Source organism: Camelus dromedarius, chromosome 30 (assembly GCF_036321535.1).
Source record: "Camelus dromedarius isolate mCamDro1 chromosome 30, mCamDro1.pat, whole genome shotgun sequence".
Classification (NCBI taxonomy): Eukaryota; Metazoa; Chordata; class Mammalia; order Artiodactyla; family Camelidae; genus Camelus; species Camelus dromedarius.
The window spans coordinates 8,988,837-9,004,529 of record NC_087465.1 but is presented as its reverse complement, the minus strand read 5'-3'; the positions used below and the strand labels follow the sequence as shown (position 1 = coordinate 9,004,529).

The 15,693-nt window shown below is 38.3% G+C and overlaps 2 protein-coding genes across 4 annotated transcripts in view; one reads left to right on the top strand and one right to left on the bottom strand.

Annotated features, from left to right (window-relative positions):
- Nucleotides 1–6,589, top strand: part of PDE7A (phosphodiesterase 7A) — a 111,511-nt gene extending 104,922 nt beyond the window's left edge. The window contains exons 17-20 of the transcript XR_010378471.1: nucleotides 163–1,252; nucleotides 2,482–2,645; nucleotides 4,512–4,859; nucleotides 5,239–6,589. The gene's annotated coding sequence lies outside the window, so the exon portion shown is untranslated. The remainder of the gene's footprint in view (nucleotides 1–162; nucleotides 1,253–2,481; nucleotides 2,646–4,511; nucleotides 4,860–5,238) is intronic.
- MTFR1 (mitochondrial fission regulator 1) overlaps nucleotides 126–15,693 on the bottom strand; it is a 33,100-nt gene continuing 17,532 nt past the window's right edge. For 2 of the 3 annotated variants that reach the window (XM_064480844.1, XM_031441558.2), the window contains exons 4-7: nucleotides 12,659–12,774; nucleotides 5,211–5,446; nucleotides 3,291–3,558; nucleotides 1,724–2,733 (exon numbers count right to left, since the gene is read on the bottom strand). In XM_064480844.1, coding sequence (XP_064336914.1) covers nucleotides 2,430–2,733; nucleotides 3,291–3,558; nucleotides 5,211–5,446; nucleotides 12,659–12,774 — 924 coding nt within the window. In that variant the 3' untranslated portion in view covers nucleotides 1,724–2,429. Of the gene's footprint in view, nucleotides 1,701–1,723; nucleotides 2,734–3,290; nucleotides 3,559–5,210; nucleotides 5,447–12,658; nucleotides 12,775–15,693 lie in introns of those variants that run through there. The other variant, XM_064480845.1, reaches the window with a different exon arrangement.

Genomic DNA, 15,693 nt, shown 5'->3' with positions numbered 1-15,693 from the left:
ATTATAAGGAATATATTTCCACTTGAAAAATGCAGGAAGCAGATTATTCTAAAGCAGCTTCATGTAGAATCAAAAGAATCTTACCTATTGTGAAGAAAAAGCAAGCATATTTATAGATGTTATGGTCCGAGGAAAATAAAAGTTCGCTTTATTTCAAAACAGTTACCTTCCTTATCTTGGAGCACTGGCCCAAATTCAATACTGATACAAATACGAATTTCTTAGGCGGTCAAGGTATGTCTATCAGGGGAATTTTCTGGATTTCTTTTTAAGGCAGAATTTTTAAACCATATAAAACAGTGAGAAACAATGTGCATTGACAACGTGTAAAATAAGCCACAGTTCAAATTTTAGGTGAATAACCAAACCATGTACATTAACTTCAACTATTATCTGCTATTATTTAGAACATTGCACATATTTTCAGTAACCTAACAGTGAATGTCTGTTCTTCCCATCTCTGAATCCCACCCCCCAGGAAGTACAACTTCCCCCTGCCCCCACTAGATTTAAATAGTAAATCCAAATATGTTTTCATGGTAGTCTGACTAACTATAACTGAGTTTAGCAGAAATACAGAAAATCATGAAGACTTATGAAGCATTTAAAAATGATCACTTGTCACAATTCCTTAGAAGCCCTGGCTGAGAAAGGCAACTCTCCACTCCTAGTAGCACTACAGTTTATGTTGCACAATGTAACGCAACAGAACAGCATTCTGACCAATGATAAGCAGCTTACAGGAAATTCTTTTGCCTATTCAGTGTTCCACTATAAAGCTACAGTTTTTGACAATATTAAAAATTTTTAAACTCCATTATGCTGACATTTCCAGAAGTATTAACTTAGTAACAAGTCATTTTGTGATGCCATTTATTAAACTGAAAGAAAAAAAGATGGTACATTCTGGTTTTTACTTAAAAAGTAATTTAATTCAATAATTTGATTCCTCACTATTGGAAAACTACGTTCCCTTCCTCAGCACTGGGTGGCACTGAGGCGAGAACAGCTTTCACGATCCTTGACGTTCCTTCATGGAGTTTCAGCAGCGAACATTATCCAGTTCCCACTCAAACCCCACCTCCGAGACAATGTGAGGAAGAATCTAAAATGAAAGTTCTGTTCAAGGCAAGAAGACACTACAGTCTCAAACATGTCACTCCAACAACTTGGTTGTGCAGCTGTGCAGAAACGATCGCTGAGAATGAACGACACCAGCAGCACCCTCATCACTGCCTCTGCTAAATGTCAGGTACTGTTTTATGTCTAAATACATGCGCATAAAACATCTGTACAGATAAATTAGTGTTAAGAATTTAAAACTCACATCTACAAAGTTCCTTTGTTCTGAAATCTAACTATTTTTGAGACTGGAAACCTAAATATCCTGGCTACACATTAAAAACATGTTATGTCAGAATATACACGTTATAGAAAACTTCAGAACTGACCTTCTCTTAAAAGCAAACCTAAGAGTGCTTTTGTTATAGCTTAACCCTCTAATGAGACTTAAAAGGAGACCACTGAACACTAAATGCAGGTATTTACCAAATAGTGTTGATTTCTACCAGCCAAGCAGTCCTAACAAACCAACAGCTGAACTAGGATAGTCCTTCTCAGCTCATTGTCTGTTAGGAAGTTGAAACATTCTCAATTAAAGCCTTCATTTTTCCTGTAGACTTCAACATGTGTGGCCCAAACTAGAAAAGAAACAGAAAGACACTGGTTAATGTAACAGTACTGATATGCCCCCTCCCAATCATGGATCAAAGGGCTGGGTATGTTCTGCATGAAAAATCCAGCAACTAGACAATATTAAAACCTTTATGAACTGACAGGTTGTTATAAACGTATGTCAACAAAGTCAAAGACTTTGGTAACAAGATTAGTTTCTAGAAAAGAAAATTATCATCTTAGCAAGACCCTAGCTAGTCCAATTTTACTTCTCTGAGTAAAAGAAGAATGGTACAAAGTTTCCTTTTCCATGTATGAAGAGTTTCAAAGATGCTAGAATTTCTAAGATATCTGCTTCTCTGGAACAGACAAGCTAATAGCCCCCACGACAGTAACTGGACTGAAGGGACTGGATCCCTGTCCGAGAGTGTCTGTGACATCTGCTCAGTCTCCATCTGTGGCGTGGCCCACATCCTGCAAGGCCCTGGTCAAACCTCTCCCTCTTCAGAAGACTGTCACAGGTGCCCTAAGAGAAAACGATCTTCCCTTACTTGAATTTCTGTATCGTAACATTCAGGTTGCCCTAAGGTATAAATTTTATTGTAATGAATTTCACGTCATTATGCTTAAATATAAATAAAACATAGTTTATCTCCAATGTTAAATTTCTCATGCTAAGGAGTGAAACCAGAGGTTAATTTTGCTTCCTTCTTTGTGCTCTTCTTTAAGTAACCTAGCTGCAGGTAGGAACCAAACTAGCTGCAGGTAGGAACCAAATCCTGTAGCACATCCTTTTGAATCTTGCAGGACACAGTTGAATGTCTTGCAAAACGCAGGTGCACAGCAGTGGACCACCAGCTGCCCCAGAGAGAGGCCTGCCCAGCACTCACCAACACTGTTCCGGAGGTGGCCTCGGATTCAGACTTTGGAATTCCTTTTTCAACTTCACTTTGGCTCTCACTTCGATACCGGTAAGCAAATTTCTTTTTCAGAGCCTCTGCTATGAGGGTAGCAGGGTCAGCAGCATCCACTGGCTTGGGCTTCACGTCTTGTTCTGACCTTAGAGAAGTGACAGAAACCAGCCGGACACTCAATGCTGGTGTCCCTCTGGGAGGTGCTCTGTGGGCCTGACAGCATCACAGACCCTCAAAAAAGACACAGACAAATACTGACGCAGTGACGTGGAAACCCTAGACTTAGAGGCTCCACAGAAGAGCACAAGGGGCCCGATGAACCCAAGGTCAGCTCCTCTCAGGAGCAGTGACCACACGCCCTCAGGGCGATCACAGTTCCACTCTTCTCCAAGTGCCCAGCGACTGTCCTGGTAGGTACACAGCACAGCTATAGCGGATGAATGGCTGCACAGTCACGAAAAGGCTTTAAATGCAGTGGTGGGGGTGGTGAAAAAGTAACCTGGGAAGTGTTTATTTTGCTAATCTCTTAGCTAACAGCGTATAGGAGCCAATGGGGCATGTCTTTTTTTTTTTTAAATTAAAAACAAATTATTCATGGTAGTCATGCTGTAAAACAAAATTATCAAGAAGCCTAGTACTTGGTTTTATAAGGCAAAAAAAAAAGGGGGGGGGGACGTAAGAAAGAAGGCAGTGTGTCCTCACCTTTTTACTGACCGAAGTTTGACACTGTTCATGTCTTTCAGGATCTCTAGCATATTTGGCATGTCAGGTTTCTTTGGATTGTTCTTGACTGAAGTCTTCCCAGCACAGGCGTTCTTCTCTCTTCGCTCTTTAATCAGATCAAGAGCAGATGTGCTTTGGTGGAGCACTGATGGAGGGGGGGGCGGGGGCGCCGGGGGCGGGGGCGGAGGGGGCGCTGGCGGGGCAGAGGGCGGTGCTGTGGCGACAGCTGTGGCAGATTCCAAATCACCTACAGAAATAAGGAAAAACCAATTCAATCCTGATGGCTACGGACAAGTAAAATATTTTAAAAGCAAAGTTATGTTAAGGACTTTATATTTGAAAATAATATCCTCAAAAAGAATCTCAATCATGTAAGTAGAAAGGAAGTGTCAGCTACTTGGTTAGAATCTAAATGCCTGAATCTCAGTCTCTGTATCTTTTAATCCCAGACCCTCCAGATACAAGTGTTCCACTTAACAGGGCACTGTCGTGGGCCGGCTGCAGAGTCTGTCCCCACTTCTAGATGAAACACACAGCAGTCGCACTGCACATGTAACTGTCTTCAGGATACAGTTTGACCATTTAATACTGGAGTAACTATATGAAAAAACTTTGATAAATTTGTTTCATTTTAAGTATATTTATATATGACTTATCAAGCATTAACTAGAATGTTTTTAAAAGGAAAGTTTTAGATTTATTGAACAAATTTCTGTAAGAAAAAAAGTTCTAGTTAATTTCCAAAATAAGAAGTTAAAGTAGTTCTAAAATAAGGACCTAAAAATTCATCTTTCTGCATAATGGGAGGTTAGTGAGTTGTTTTTTGGGTGAACTATACTGATTAGGGGGAACTCAGTGCAAGAGTTTTCCTCAAGGGATTTGGATTGTAAATATAACACCTAATGTAAATCCCCCAATTCTCACTATTACAGCAGTTTTCTTAGTCTGCCAGTAGAGGGAGGTAGAGCAAAAGAGGAGTGCAATTTATAATTTAAAAAAGAAAAGGGCAGGACTTCGGTTCTATAAAAGTGACACACAAATTTCACTTAAGTGACAGCAGGTGCCCGAATGCATGCGCCCTCGGTCCATCCTGGCCAGACACAGGTTGGATGAGGTTAATGCGTGGGGTTACATTAAACCCTGGGGCCATGAGCACAGTGACTCAGAGGCAGAGTAACTATCCTGTCCTTTAACTTTTAGAGTTGGCTTATACTGAGTCGAGCCAGGACTCGGGAACAACACGAGGAAACACCACCACTACGTGCCAGCAGGTTCATGGGCTAGGATTTCAACACCACGGTTTCTTCTCCCGAGTGACAGTGCCACACAGAAGCAACAGTATTAGACCAAGAGTCAGACGACCTGAATTCAGTTTCCACTCTGGGCAAGAGGAAGAGAAGTGACCGTTAAGTAGCTGCAATGTGCTGAAGACATTTCATATAATTTGCACATTTACTCCCACGTAACTTCGTAACACAGGGCAGCTGTCCTCACTGCAGAGCAGACCTGGGAGGTGGAAGGGCCAAGCACCCGCCGCAGAACACGCAGGTAGGGAAGCAGCACTCAGCCCCGTCAGGGCTGACAGAGATTACCTCGCGTCTAACGTGGATGGTGCCACTATCACAGACAGCTAAGGTGCCCGCAGCATTCACAGGAGTAGCAGTTTAACCATTAAATGAATGCATATACTCAGTATCCTCTCTGACAGCATCAAGGTGGTTCAAAACAAACAAAAACCACTTAAACTTGCCTGGGTCCTCTACTGGACCACGCATAGAGGACTGACCCCAGATTTTCTAACAAGCTCAATCAATGCTGTTACTTGTTAATAAATTTTACATGAGTGGCATTCTTCTAATTCCCAGTTCCCTGGTTAAAACAAATGTAGGACTTACAGACCTGCACTGAGGTTTTGCTGTTCCTGCAGGGTCACGATTTTGGCAATCTGAGCTCTGAGAGCAGCGAGTTCATTTTCGAGGGCACAGATCTTCTGCAGTGCCTCCTCGTTCGCCAGCGTCGTGCTCTGCAGCTGACACTCCTTTGGAGACAGGTCTGGTAAGGAAAACTGCCTGCTTGGGGGCTTCTCAAGGAAAGGAAGGTCATCCTGAAGGGGCTGCCTTGACCTGACCTGTGTCCTGCAAGGAAGACAGAAGGCTGGCTGTCACAGGCTTTGTCAGGGAATACAATCAATCATTTCAAAGTTAATCAGAACCTAACATCTGAGAACCACTTTTCAGGCTGACCGTCCATAAAGCCCTTGCTGTAAGTTTCAACAACAAAGCACTTGTCAACCTCACGCAGGAACGCGCCAGGCCAGATTTCTTGCTGCCATCATTCTTCTTAATCTCCACACAATACACACAAGCCTGCACTACAAGAGGCAACACAGCTTCCAGCAGTGTCTTTGCTAATTCACGTTTTGTTTTGATGGTATGAACTAAGGTGAAGAAACTTTTAATGATAAACTAATTACTGGTTATGTGTGACAAATCAAATCAGTAATCTCTTAGCCCTTCCCCAGGGTCTTGGCTTCTACCCTTGGATGTCAGTGTTTTCCACATGTGATAGAATGTACTAAATTGTAAGACATACTGTAACAATATGGGCCAAATTACAGCGTAAGAAACTACAAAGGAGAAAAAAGTAATCATTATAGTGGAACTCATGCAGTAACTATATACATGATCTCATTTTCACTTGGGTGTTTAAAAAAAAAAAAAAGGCTTTTCTAACATGCATTGCTCCACAGCTCTATATTGAAGTCTTTGGGGGGTGAGAATAAAGTTCAGATTCCTTTTCAGTTGTCAATTTCTATACTTACCATTTCCTCCTATTTTCTACAATTAGGTTTTTCCAGCCTCTAATCCGTTTTTTTTTCTTCCAGCTTTACCAAGGTATAACTGACACATGCTGTATGTAGTTAAGGTGTACAGCATGATTTGATGTGTGTATACATTTTGAAATAATCACAACAATCAGGTTAACATATCCCAGTTTCCTTCCATTTCATGGTCATGTGACCAAGTGCTGACTGACAAGCTGGAGGCAGAACGTGGGTGAGCCGCCAGGAAGGCCGCTCCAGGAGAAAGCGCGTCCTTTCATCTCTAGCCCCACGAGCCTCCGAGAGTCAAGCTAACCTTGACGTGAAAGCCAGTGCTAAGGATGGCAGAGAGCCCGGCTGGGTCCCTAGGGACACAGTGGAGCCACTGTCAGCTTCATACTCTCCACTCTGGATGTTTCTGACTTGAGAGAAAAATAAACTTCTTCATTGTTTTTGACTTCTGTTTCACGCAGTCACACTTAATCCTAACCGTTACAGCGCTCACCAACATTACATTCTGTTTTAGTTTTCCTTTAACTGGACACTGCTGTCTTGCCTTGTTTGTGCTGGAGAGCCGTGTTAATTCGTTCTACCTTGTGTTTTGAGTGAATTCTCGGACCTTTAGCTTTTGGTATTATGTACTGAATTCAGGTGTTTTTCTTCATATCTAATTCTGATTATGCCATGTTAATTATACTATCATATATTGAGGATGCTTGTAAATTATTTTTTACCTGTAGTATTAAACAAAAACACCTGGAGAATAAATATCCTGGTTCTTACCTTTACTTCAGGCTCTACTTTAGATTTAGATTAGCAGCCGACTTCAATCAATACTAACTTTATTAACTTTAATTAGGAATATCTGTGGGATAGGGAAGTATATTTGGCTTGCAAAGTTTCAACTACCATTCCCTTTCTTAGCCCCACACTGGGAAGAAATAGGTGATGAGATGTCTAAAAAAGTACATGAAGATTAAACAAAGGTAAAAACTTTTATAAGAAATAATACTGACACTCTGATTAAATATATTAAAATGTTCTTTGAAAGATTATTTGTTATAAGAGATTAGACGCATGTGCTCTAATCATCCTGCAATAAGGAAAAAATTTTAATAACACATTAACAATTAAAAAAAATCACTGTGGCTTTTTGTTGATGTAACAGCCAAAATTCTGGTTTCTACCCACCTTTCATAGGGTAGGTCAAATACTTTTGTTAAACATCTCTGTACATTAGGTTACAAGTAGATAAAAATTAGTCTACTGAATAACATTCTTTTGAGGGGCAGGCTATTTGCATGGGTTGATTTAATCAGTATAAGGTCACATATTCTTAATATGCTTCCTCAACTATATTCTTGACAGCTTATGTTTTTAATAAAAACAACACAATGATTTTTTAAAATACTACTTTTTCTTGAAAGAACTAGGGAAAACACTCATAGGTGGGACAGTGGCAGAGACAGAATACTAGTTCTGAGGAGATCTGGGTAAAATACAGAAATCTCAAATAAATGTAGAATTAAAGTATCACATTTGTTCCAAACACCAGAGGAGAAATAAGAGTAGGAGAGAGACTGTGACTTCATGACTTTAAAGCAACAAGAGTGCTCAGAAGCGGTGTTCTCAGGACAGAGGACACGCTGCCCCACAGGCATCGGGGGAGGGGGTATCAGGAAGGTGACAAGTAGATGGAAGCGGGAAGAAACAGAACTGCAGGTGCAGACTCAGCGTTCCCTCACCTCTCCCCCTACCTTCTTCCATTTTCCATGAATGTTGAATTTTGCTTTGTTTGTCAAAACTCACTTAAAAGAATGAAAATTTTTATATCTGAGAATGGAAGCGAGGATGATGGTTTGCTTTCATTCTGTGTACGAGCACAGATACTTCATCAAGTCTGCATTATAACAGCAAATAAATTTTGAATGCCAGACTCTTCAGTGCTACTAAACAAAAAATGATGTTACCGTCCTGTTCAAGAACTAGTAGTCTCTTCAGTAGTGAGTACATACCCCCACCTAAGATTCTCCTAGATCACAGGAGCCAATGGTATTAAGTGCTTTTAAGTTTGCTTTAAAACACTATCATTCAAGTCAGTCAGTCTTCAAATCCCACGAACATTTCCTCAATACCCACAACTGGAACAAGATAATATGACAGTTTGGATTATGAGATCAACTATAAGGCGTTTAGTTTAAACAGCTTTCTTTCCTTAAGATCCTTCTAGGCAAAATACATTGTAAGAGAAAAATTAATGAATAGTGAACAGCAAACTACAATGTTTTTTTAAAAGGGAAGAATTAAGCTTCTGCCTCTCCCCCGTAACTCCTACAGATGAATTTTATCATTTGTTTTTCCATCTACTGAAAATTAAGGATAAAGTACTCATTAATCTTGAAAACCAGTGTACCAGGGTAAGAAGGAAAAAGTTTAGGACTTTTAGCAAAATGATTTAAGTAACAATAGCAGATCATCTGTATTTTATGTCCATAGCTAGTTTTGTGACTTCGGCATAGATCCTGCATTTCCATGTATGAAATACCGTTGATGGCTGTGGGTTCAAACAAAATAATCACTGGAAATGTGGGAGTTTAAATGTAGATTTTTAGGAGCTAAAAAAGTAATCTTGAAATGATCACGTCTTCTCAAAGACACAGATTCAACATTTACAGGAGCTCGAGAACCAGAAACAAAAAGAGTTGCTCTGTAATATACTTGTATATGGAAAAGTTTAGATTTTATGAAAATTCTCAGACATGTCCCTTCCTTTAAAAATACAAACACACACACATTTTTCCCACAGACATCTGTTTTATAAGGCAGTCAAAACTCATTCTCAGAACCAATCTGTTTTGTCATCCTTCAGAATAGAAGGCTATTAAGAGCTAGAATATAGAGGCAGAAGTAATCCAAACTAAGAAAAATGCTCTTTCCTACTGTAATTTTTGTGTATAATACAGAGAAATTTAAGAAACAAAACAAAAAAACAAAAACAAAAGAGGCGTCAAGTCTGGATATCCCCAAAGCAGAAGACAGCCAGAGTGTGGCCGTTTCTTAAAAACACTTCCTGTGTACCAGCTTGTGCTCGTACTTTCTACCTTTTGTTTGCTTTTGGCTCCAAAGGGCCTTGTGGCACGAGGGCACAGGCGCCCGTTTGGAGTGGCCCTGCACGCGACCTCGCTCTCATCTTTTCAACATCCGTGTCAAGGTTAGCAGCCACTTTGGGAGCACAACGTACAGAACCATGAAGGGCTTTTCAAGTTCCACTGATCATTTCAAAGAAAATCTTCAATTAAATATAGTGCACCTGTGGGGTCCTTCCCCTTAATCTCACAGTTAATGAAAACCAAAATCTGAGATCGTTTTACATCAGCCCAGTGCTCTGTGGAGGGTGCTATTCCCAGGATGGCGCTTACTGTCTCACTGTTTCAACTGAGAACAGCCTAGAAATGAATAAAAAGACACTATTGCCAATGGGATACACGGGGGCTGGTGTGGGGGACTGGTTGATTCAGTTCTCTGAAAGTAAAAAGTTGCATAGAAAACTAACAATCTTTGCAAAGTGAGTGAGTAGTTGGCTAGAGATACCTGGACTAGGAAAGCTGTTTTCAGAGGGAAGTTGCCCATCAGAGGATTTACAGTGGGGGATGGAGCAGGAATGTCACGAGGCCACAGACCCAGACGACTGGTGGGATTCCTCTTACTCGCTATTCTAGGCTCTTGTTTTGTATCTTAAAAGCTGGATCCTTCTACAAGTGACGTTTAGTGGAAATGACGCTTGTCCCTTGAATGCAGTGCTTGAGTGATGTACATTATTAGTTATTGTCTAGTGTCAAATAATTAAGGTCAAAGTGGGAATGAACAGCACGTGCTGTTTGCTGTGCTGCGAGCAGGAAGCTAACTTGCTCTGGTCTGCACTCCATCTGGGAGCCCTGGCAAGCCAGCCTGCCTGCGTGCTGAGTCATTTCCTTTGGAGTCTTGTTACTCATTGTCATCCTGTATGAGGTTGGGGTTCTTCCCCAGCACTCCTTAATAGCACCATCCACTTCATGTCAGATTGAAAAACTTAAATTGGGTATCTTTAAGTCTTCAGTCTCACTTTATTCACTATTCTTATATTACAGATTTTGTAAAAACTTTCACCTGGTCATTAGATTACATTGTGGTGTAAGAAAAAGGGCTGCCTGAAATACTTTCAAATCCTATGAACCTATACATTTTTATTTAACACCTATTCAGTTTGGTATGTGTGTGGCACTCAGAATTAAGAATTAGATGCAATTAGAAATTAATATATTAAAATTGAATGAATAAACAAGATGGCACCCACCCTTCCCTTGCCAGAGTGCTATCAGTGAAAGCCAGCTAAAAGAAAAAGCTTAAATAAGGTCCAGAGTCTCAGATTCTCAAAATATCTAGATTTCAATTTAAAAAATCACTCATACCAAGAACCAAAAAGAACACAAACTGAATGAAAAATGACAATTAACAGATGCCAACTCTGAGATGACAAGAGTTAGAATTATCTGACAGATTTCGAAACAGCTATAATAAAAAGGCTTAAATGAGCAATTACTAGCATTTGTAAAACAAATGAAAAAAAAAAGTCTCAGCAAAAACCTCCAAGATATAAAGGAGAACCAAATGAAGATTTTCAAACTAAAAGGTAAAATAACTGAAATTAAAAACACACTGGATAGGATCAAAAGCAGAATGGAGAAGATGGAAGAATCAATGAATTCAGAGACAGAACAATAGAAATCATCCAATATGAAAACACAAAAAGTGAACAGACCAGGAAGAAACGTAAGCAGAGTCTCAGTGACCTGCGTGACTACAACTTCAATGCCCTCCTTTCAAAAATTGTTAGAACAAATAGAAAAATCAAAAAAGATACACACTGGAATTTGACACAACATTGTAAAATGACTATAACTCAGTAAAAACAAATGTTGGAAGAAAAAAAAAGTACAGAATTCAGCAACACCATCAACCAACAGGGTCTCTGACATTTACAGGATATTCTACTGACAATAACAGAGTATATATTTCTTTTCTGGTCTTTTTTTACATATGTGTTAATTAACTAATTAACTTACCATTTACTTACTTATTAATTATTTTTACCCTTAACATACGCACTGGGGATTGAATCTAGTACCTTGTGCATGCCAAGCACGAGCTCTACCACTGAGCTGTACCACTCACCCCCTAGCGCACACATTCTTTTATATACCCACAGAACATAAACCAAATGGCCCATATCCTGAGCCGTTTAAAAAAACCTCAACAAATTTTTAAAAGAATGGAAATACAACTGACCCTTGAACAACACAGGAATTAGGGACTCCAATCCTCCATGCAGTCCTAAGTCCACAGTGCAAACCCAAGTTGTTCAAGGATCAACTGGATACGTGTGCTCCCTGACCACAGAATCAAACTAGAACTCAATAACAGGAAAAGTGCTAAACATTTGGAAACCAAACAATTTATAGCACTAAAATGCTTATATTAGAAAAAGGAAAAAGTCTCAAATTAATATAAGCTCTCACCTAGAGAATCTAGAAAAAAAGAAAAACTCCAAGTAGAAGGAGAAAATTAGGCGCAGATGTCAGTAGAATTGAAAACAAAGTAACAGGAAAACCAAATAAAGAGCAAGCTTGTTCCTTCTCTGCTCCTCTCTGGACTCATGGAGCCATTTGGAGTCTCCTAAATATGCCGTGTGGTCTCCTAATGAGTACCTTTAAACACATTCACTTTTCCTGGAACACCACCATCCTATGTGAGTGGCTCCTACTGACCCTCCTCACTCGGCTCTAGCATCCCCTCCTCTGAGAAGCCTTGCCAAGCCTCTCATCCCACAGAGGCCTTCTGTACTTATTTAGTAGTATTTCCAGCATCAGTATTACTGATTTCCTTGTTTCATCTCCTCTGGCAAGTATTTCCAGGTATTCCTGGAAAGCCAGGACTGTATCTTATTTTATCTATGTTTCCTCGATGCCTAATAAGAATGAAGAGTTGACCAGCTGAGTGTTTATTAGATTGAAGAGGAGTCAACAATTTATTCAGGCTCTTTCAAATAAATGGAAGCACTTCTCTAAATCTTACACACTGCCTCCTTTGAATCAAAACTCATCTTGACTCTCAGTTTTTAGGAAACGGTCTCCAATGAGTACACAAATTCCCTGATATGATCCACAGGGATTGCTCTGCCCCAGTAAGACCATTAGAGTTACTCCATCAATCTAAACATATTTATGACAGTTCTTTCCAGTTTCTTACTTTAGAATGTAAACTTCTGAAGGCTAGGGGATCCTGTAATTCTTATGGACCTAGGACACAGTTCTTTAACTAGAAACTTTACAAATAGTAGCTGAGTCTTTAAAATGAACAGAAGACGACCACTTGAAAAAAATAACTAGGTACTAGAGATCAAATTAGGCGAAAAAAGGAAACAATGCAAATGTATCATCTCTTAAAATAATCAATACTGCATCTCAGCTCTGACAGATTCCAGACTAACCTTCGTCTTGTCGAGCACTCTCCTTCCTCTCTGGCTACCCACCCAACATCAGCAAAAGACGCCACTGCATCCTCTCCTGGGTGGCTGGGGCTCCATTCGGCTGTAGGGCTGGTAAGCTGTAAGTTACAAACAGGGAAACTTCTTCATCTGGCACCAAAATGATAGAATAAAACATTTAATCACCGAAAGGAAAATCATGAGCTCTAACGTTAACAAACACAGGCAGTTTCTAGCGTTCCCATTGAAGGTCTCCATGGAAAAGGACCTTTAGTTATGTCATACTGTTGTCTAACAGTGTATGCAATCTCTGAATTATAATTTAACCTTACTCAATTTTTTATTTTAAGGTCACTAAAACTGGTTTAAAAAAACCCTCTGTTCGTCCTAAAACATTGAGAAAATTTTTAGAATTTAATCATTATACATCAGTTCTTTTCTGAAGAGATTTAGTTTAAAAAAAAAAAAGTATAGGAATAAGAACAAATGACCGATTTGTGCTGAATCTGGGAACATTTTGAAATGAATATTACATAGGTATGCTATTATAATACTGAAAATACATTTTTTAATCTTTAAATCTCTTGTTTTTAAATAAAAGTATTAACTATATTAAAGAACCAAAAAAACATAGCAATAGAACAGAATTCTCGAGCTGATCTTCAACACACAGATGAAGGAACAGAATATTCTGAAATACAATAAAGAAAAAGGATTCAAGTTCTGAAATTTACCTTGAAAAAATGGAAATATAACTATTGAAGTTCTGTTATAAGTATAATGCCTCAGAGGCAGATGACCAATGAATAATAATTTAAAAATTAAGTTATCAGATCAATGTAGTATTTCCTACAAATTGAAGTGAGGTTTAACTAAAAATGAAAATGCGGACTTTTTAACTGAAGAAAAAAGTTTAAAAGACCAAAGAGAATTACATATTAATGTATTTATCAGAAAGGTTCTACTGTAACCCATGCTTTATTTGAACCTTCTTAATACTAACATCGCCAAATGAAGCTTTTGGAAGCTACACTTAAGTAATACTTCTTCCTCAACTGTAAAATATACCATACAACCACAGAATAGTAATATGGTTAAAATTTTAAATATCTTTAATATTAGGAATAAAATTTTAACTAAACATATTGACTGCTATTATGTGTATCCATTCTGATATCATAATTACCTAACATTATCAACTTAACAAAGTAGTATTAAAAAACTGACATTTTAACAGTAACTCAGTAAGAACATCAAGTGTTTAAAATACCTTAAATTATGGCTTTTGGGGAGTACAAGGGTCCAGGGAAGAGAAAAAACAAGTGTTTTAAAAAGAGTAGAAATTTAAGAACTTAAACCTGGGCAAAAAACAAAAACAAAGGAACTAATAATGGAATTAAGTTGAAAAGGCTTTCAAAAATACCAATGTTTAGAGGCATGTAGTAGAATAATTGTGGTTAGAAGAGAAAAAAAGTAAAAACTTTAGCAAGTACACTGTCAAGGGATATGATCAAAGAAAAATCAAAAAGAAGATTTTTGTACCTTGCCATTGTATGTTTTAGAAGTGTATCCAAATAAGTCAATAAGCAAACACTCAGTAAATGGGTATCTTGTACAACTGAAATAATATCACTAAACTCGGCATCACACCTGATCTCAAGAGCCTGAGAATATGGTAATAGAATCTGCTTCTATCCATTACTGAAAACAGAATGGTGTATTAATATTCCCATAACATTATAAAAGGGAGACGCTAAGTGGGCTACATGGAGATCCAGGAACGGGAAGGTCCCCAAAAAGGAAGCTCTTAGAAGACACAGTGTTTAATGGGCTGTTTTGTATAAGTGACAGATCATAAAGAAACCTGAGGGTGCCTTCCTCAAGGTGCTAGTTCATGAAGATCAATCTGATTATATAACTTTTTGTTTAGTAAATAAAATTTTTTTCCAATACAATTACTGGTTGGTAGGAAGAAAGGTTTATTTAAGATAAATAAAATCTAGTTTTGACCTCAAGACTTCTTACTTTCCCATAAAGTTACAAAAAGCACTGTTTTCTTCCCAGATATTTTTGTTCATAAAAGGAAGCAAAATGATATTTTTCTAAGAATACTCAAAAATATGAAAGTTAAACCCAATTTTGTGACAGCTTTTCAGAGTACTTTATAAAGACCAAACAATATTTGTTTTATATCTGTAATAACTTCACATATTAAACATGAAATGTTGATTTTGTACAAACTTAAAAAAAATTATTCCATGGACTTAGTTTGCAGTCTAAGTATTGATTATATTCAATCACTGAAATAACAGTTTGTCTATAACATGTGCTCAATGAGATGAAAACGTTAATGATACTGTCAAGAACCAGTTCCAGAACTGATAATATCTTTATCATTTCTAATTGACATCCTGTCCCACAAAACAAAGTAGTTTTAATATTTAAGTCATGCATCTACATAACAGTGATTTATGCCACTAAAAAAAGAAGCCTAACAAAATCCTGGGGAAACCAAACTCATACAGAAAACAAAGTAAAACTGAAAATATAGTAACATTAATCTTTTTTTAAAAGGCCGCGTCATTTGTTGCTGAAATGCACACTCAGTAACTGAAGTATGAAACAGAGGACAATTCACTGAGTCAAGAACCAGTCTAGGTGAGGTCAGTGTAGGCAAGGGGACTGACAGCGTGGATTCTTAGAAGCATGATTTAGAGCCCACTACTGGCATGCATGGGTGACTGATGGGAAGTTTGAAAAAGGAAAGATCAACTTACTGAAGGTTCCAGCAAGGTCCTGTCCTACCACAGCTATTGTTAGTAAGGGAGGGAAAAAAAAAAAAACACAGTGAAGGGAATAGAGAAAAAAATTTTTTAAATCAAGGGCATTATAAAATTTTAAATAAAAATTAGCACAATTGGTTGCTAAGTATTCAGATTTCTTTCAGAAAAGTATAAAAAGCATTTCATTCAGACCAAAACTCAATAACAGCATTGTACTTTTTACTGATTTTGAGAAGTTCAACATTTGATACAATG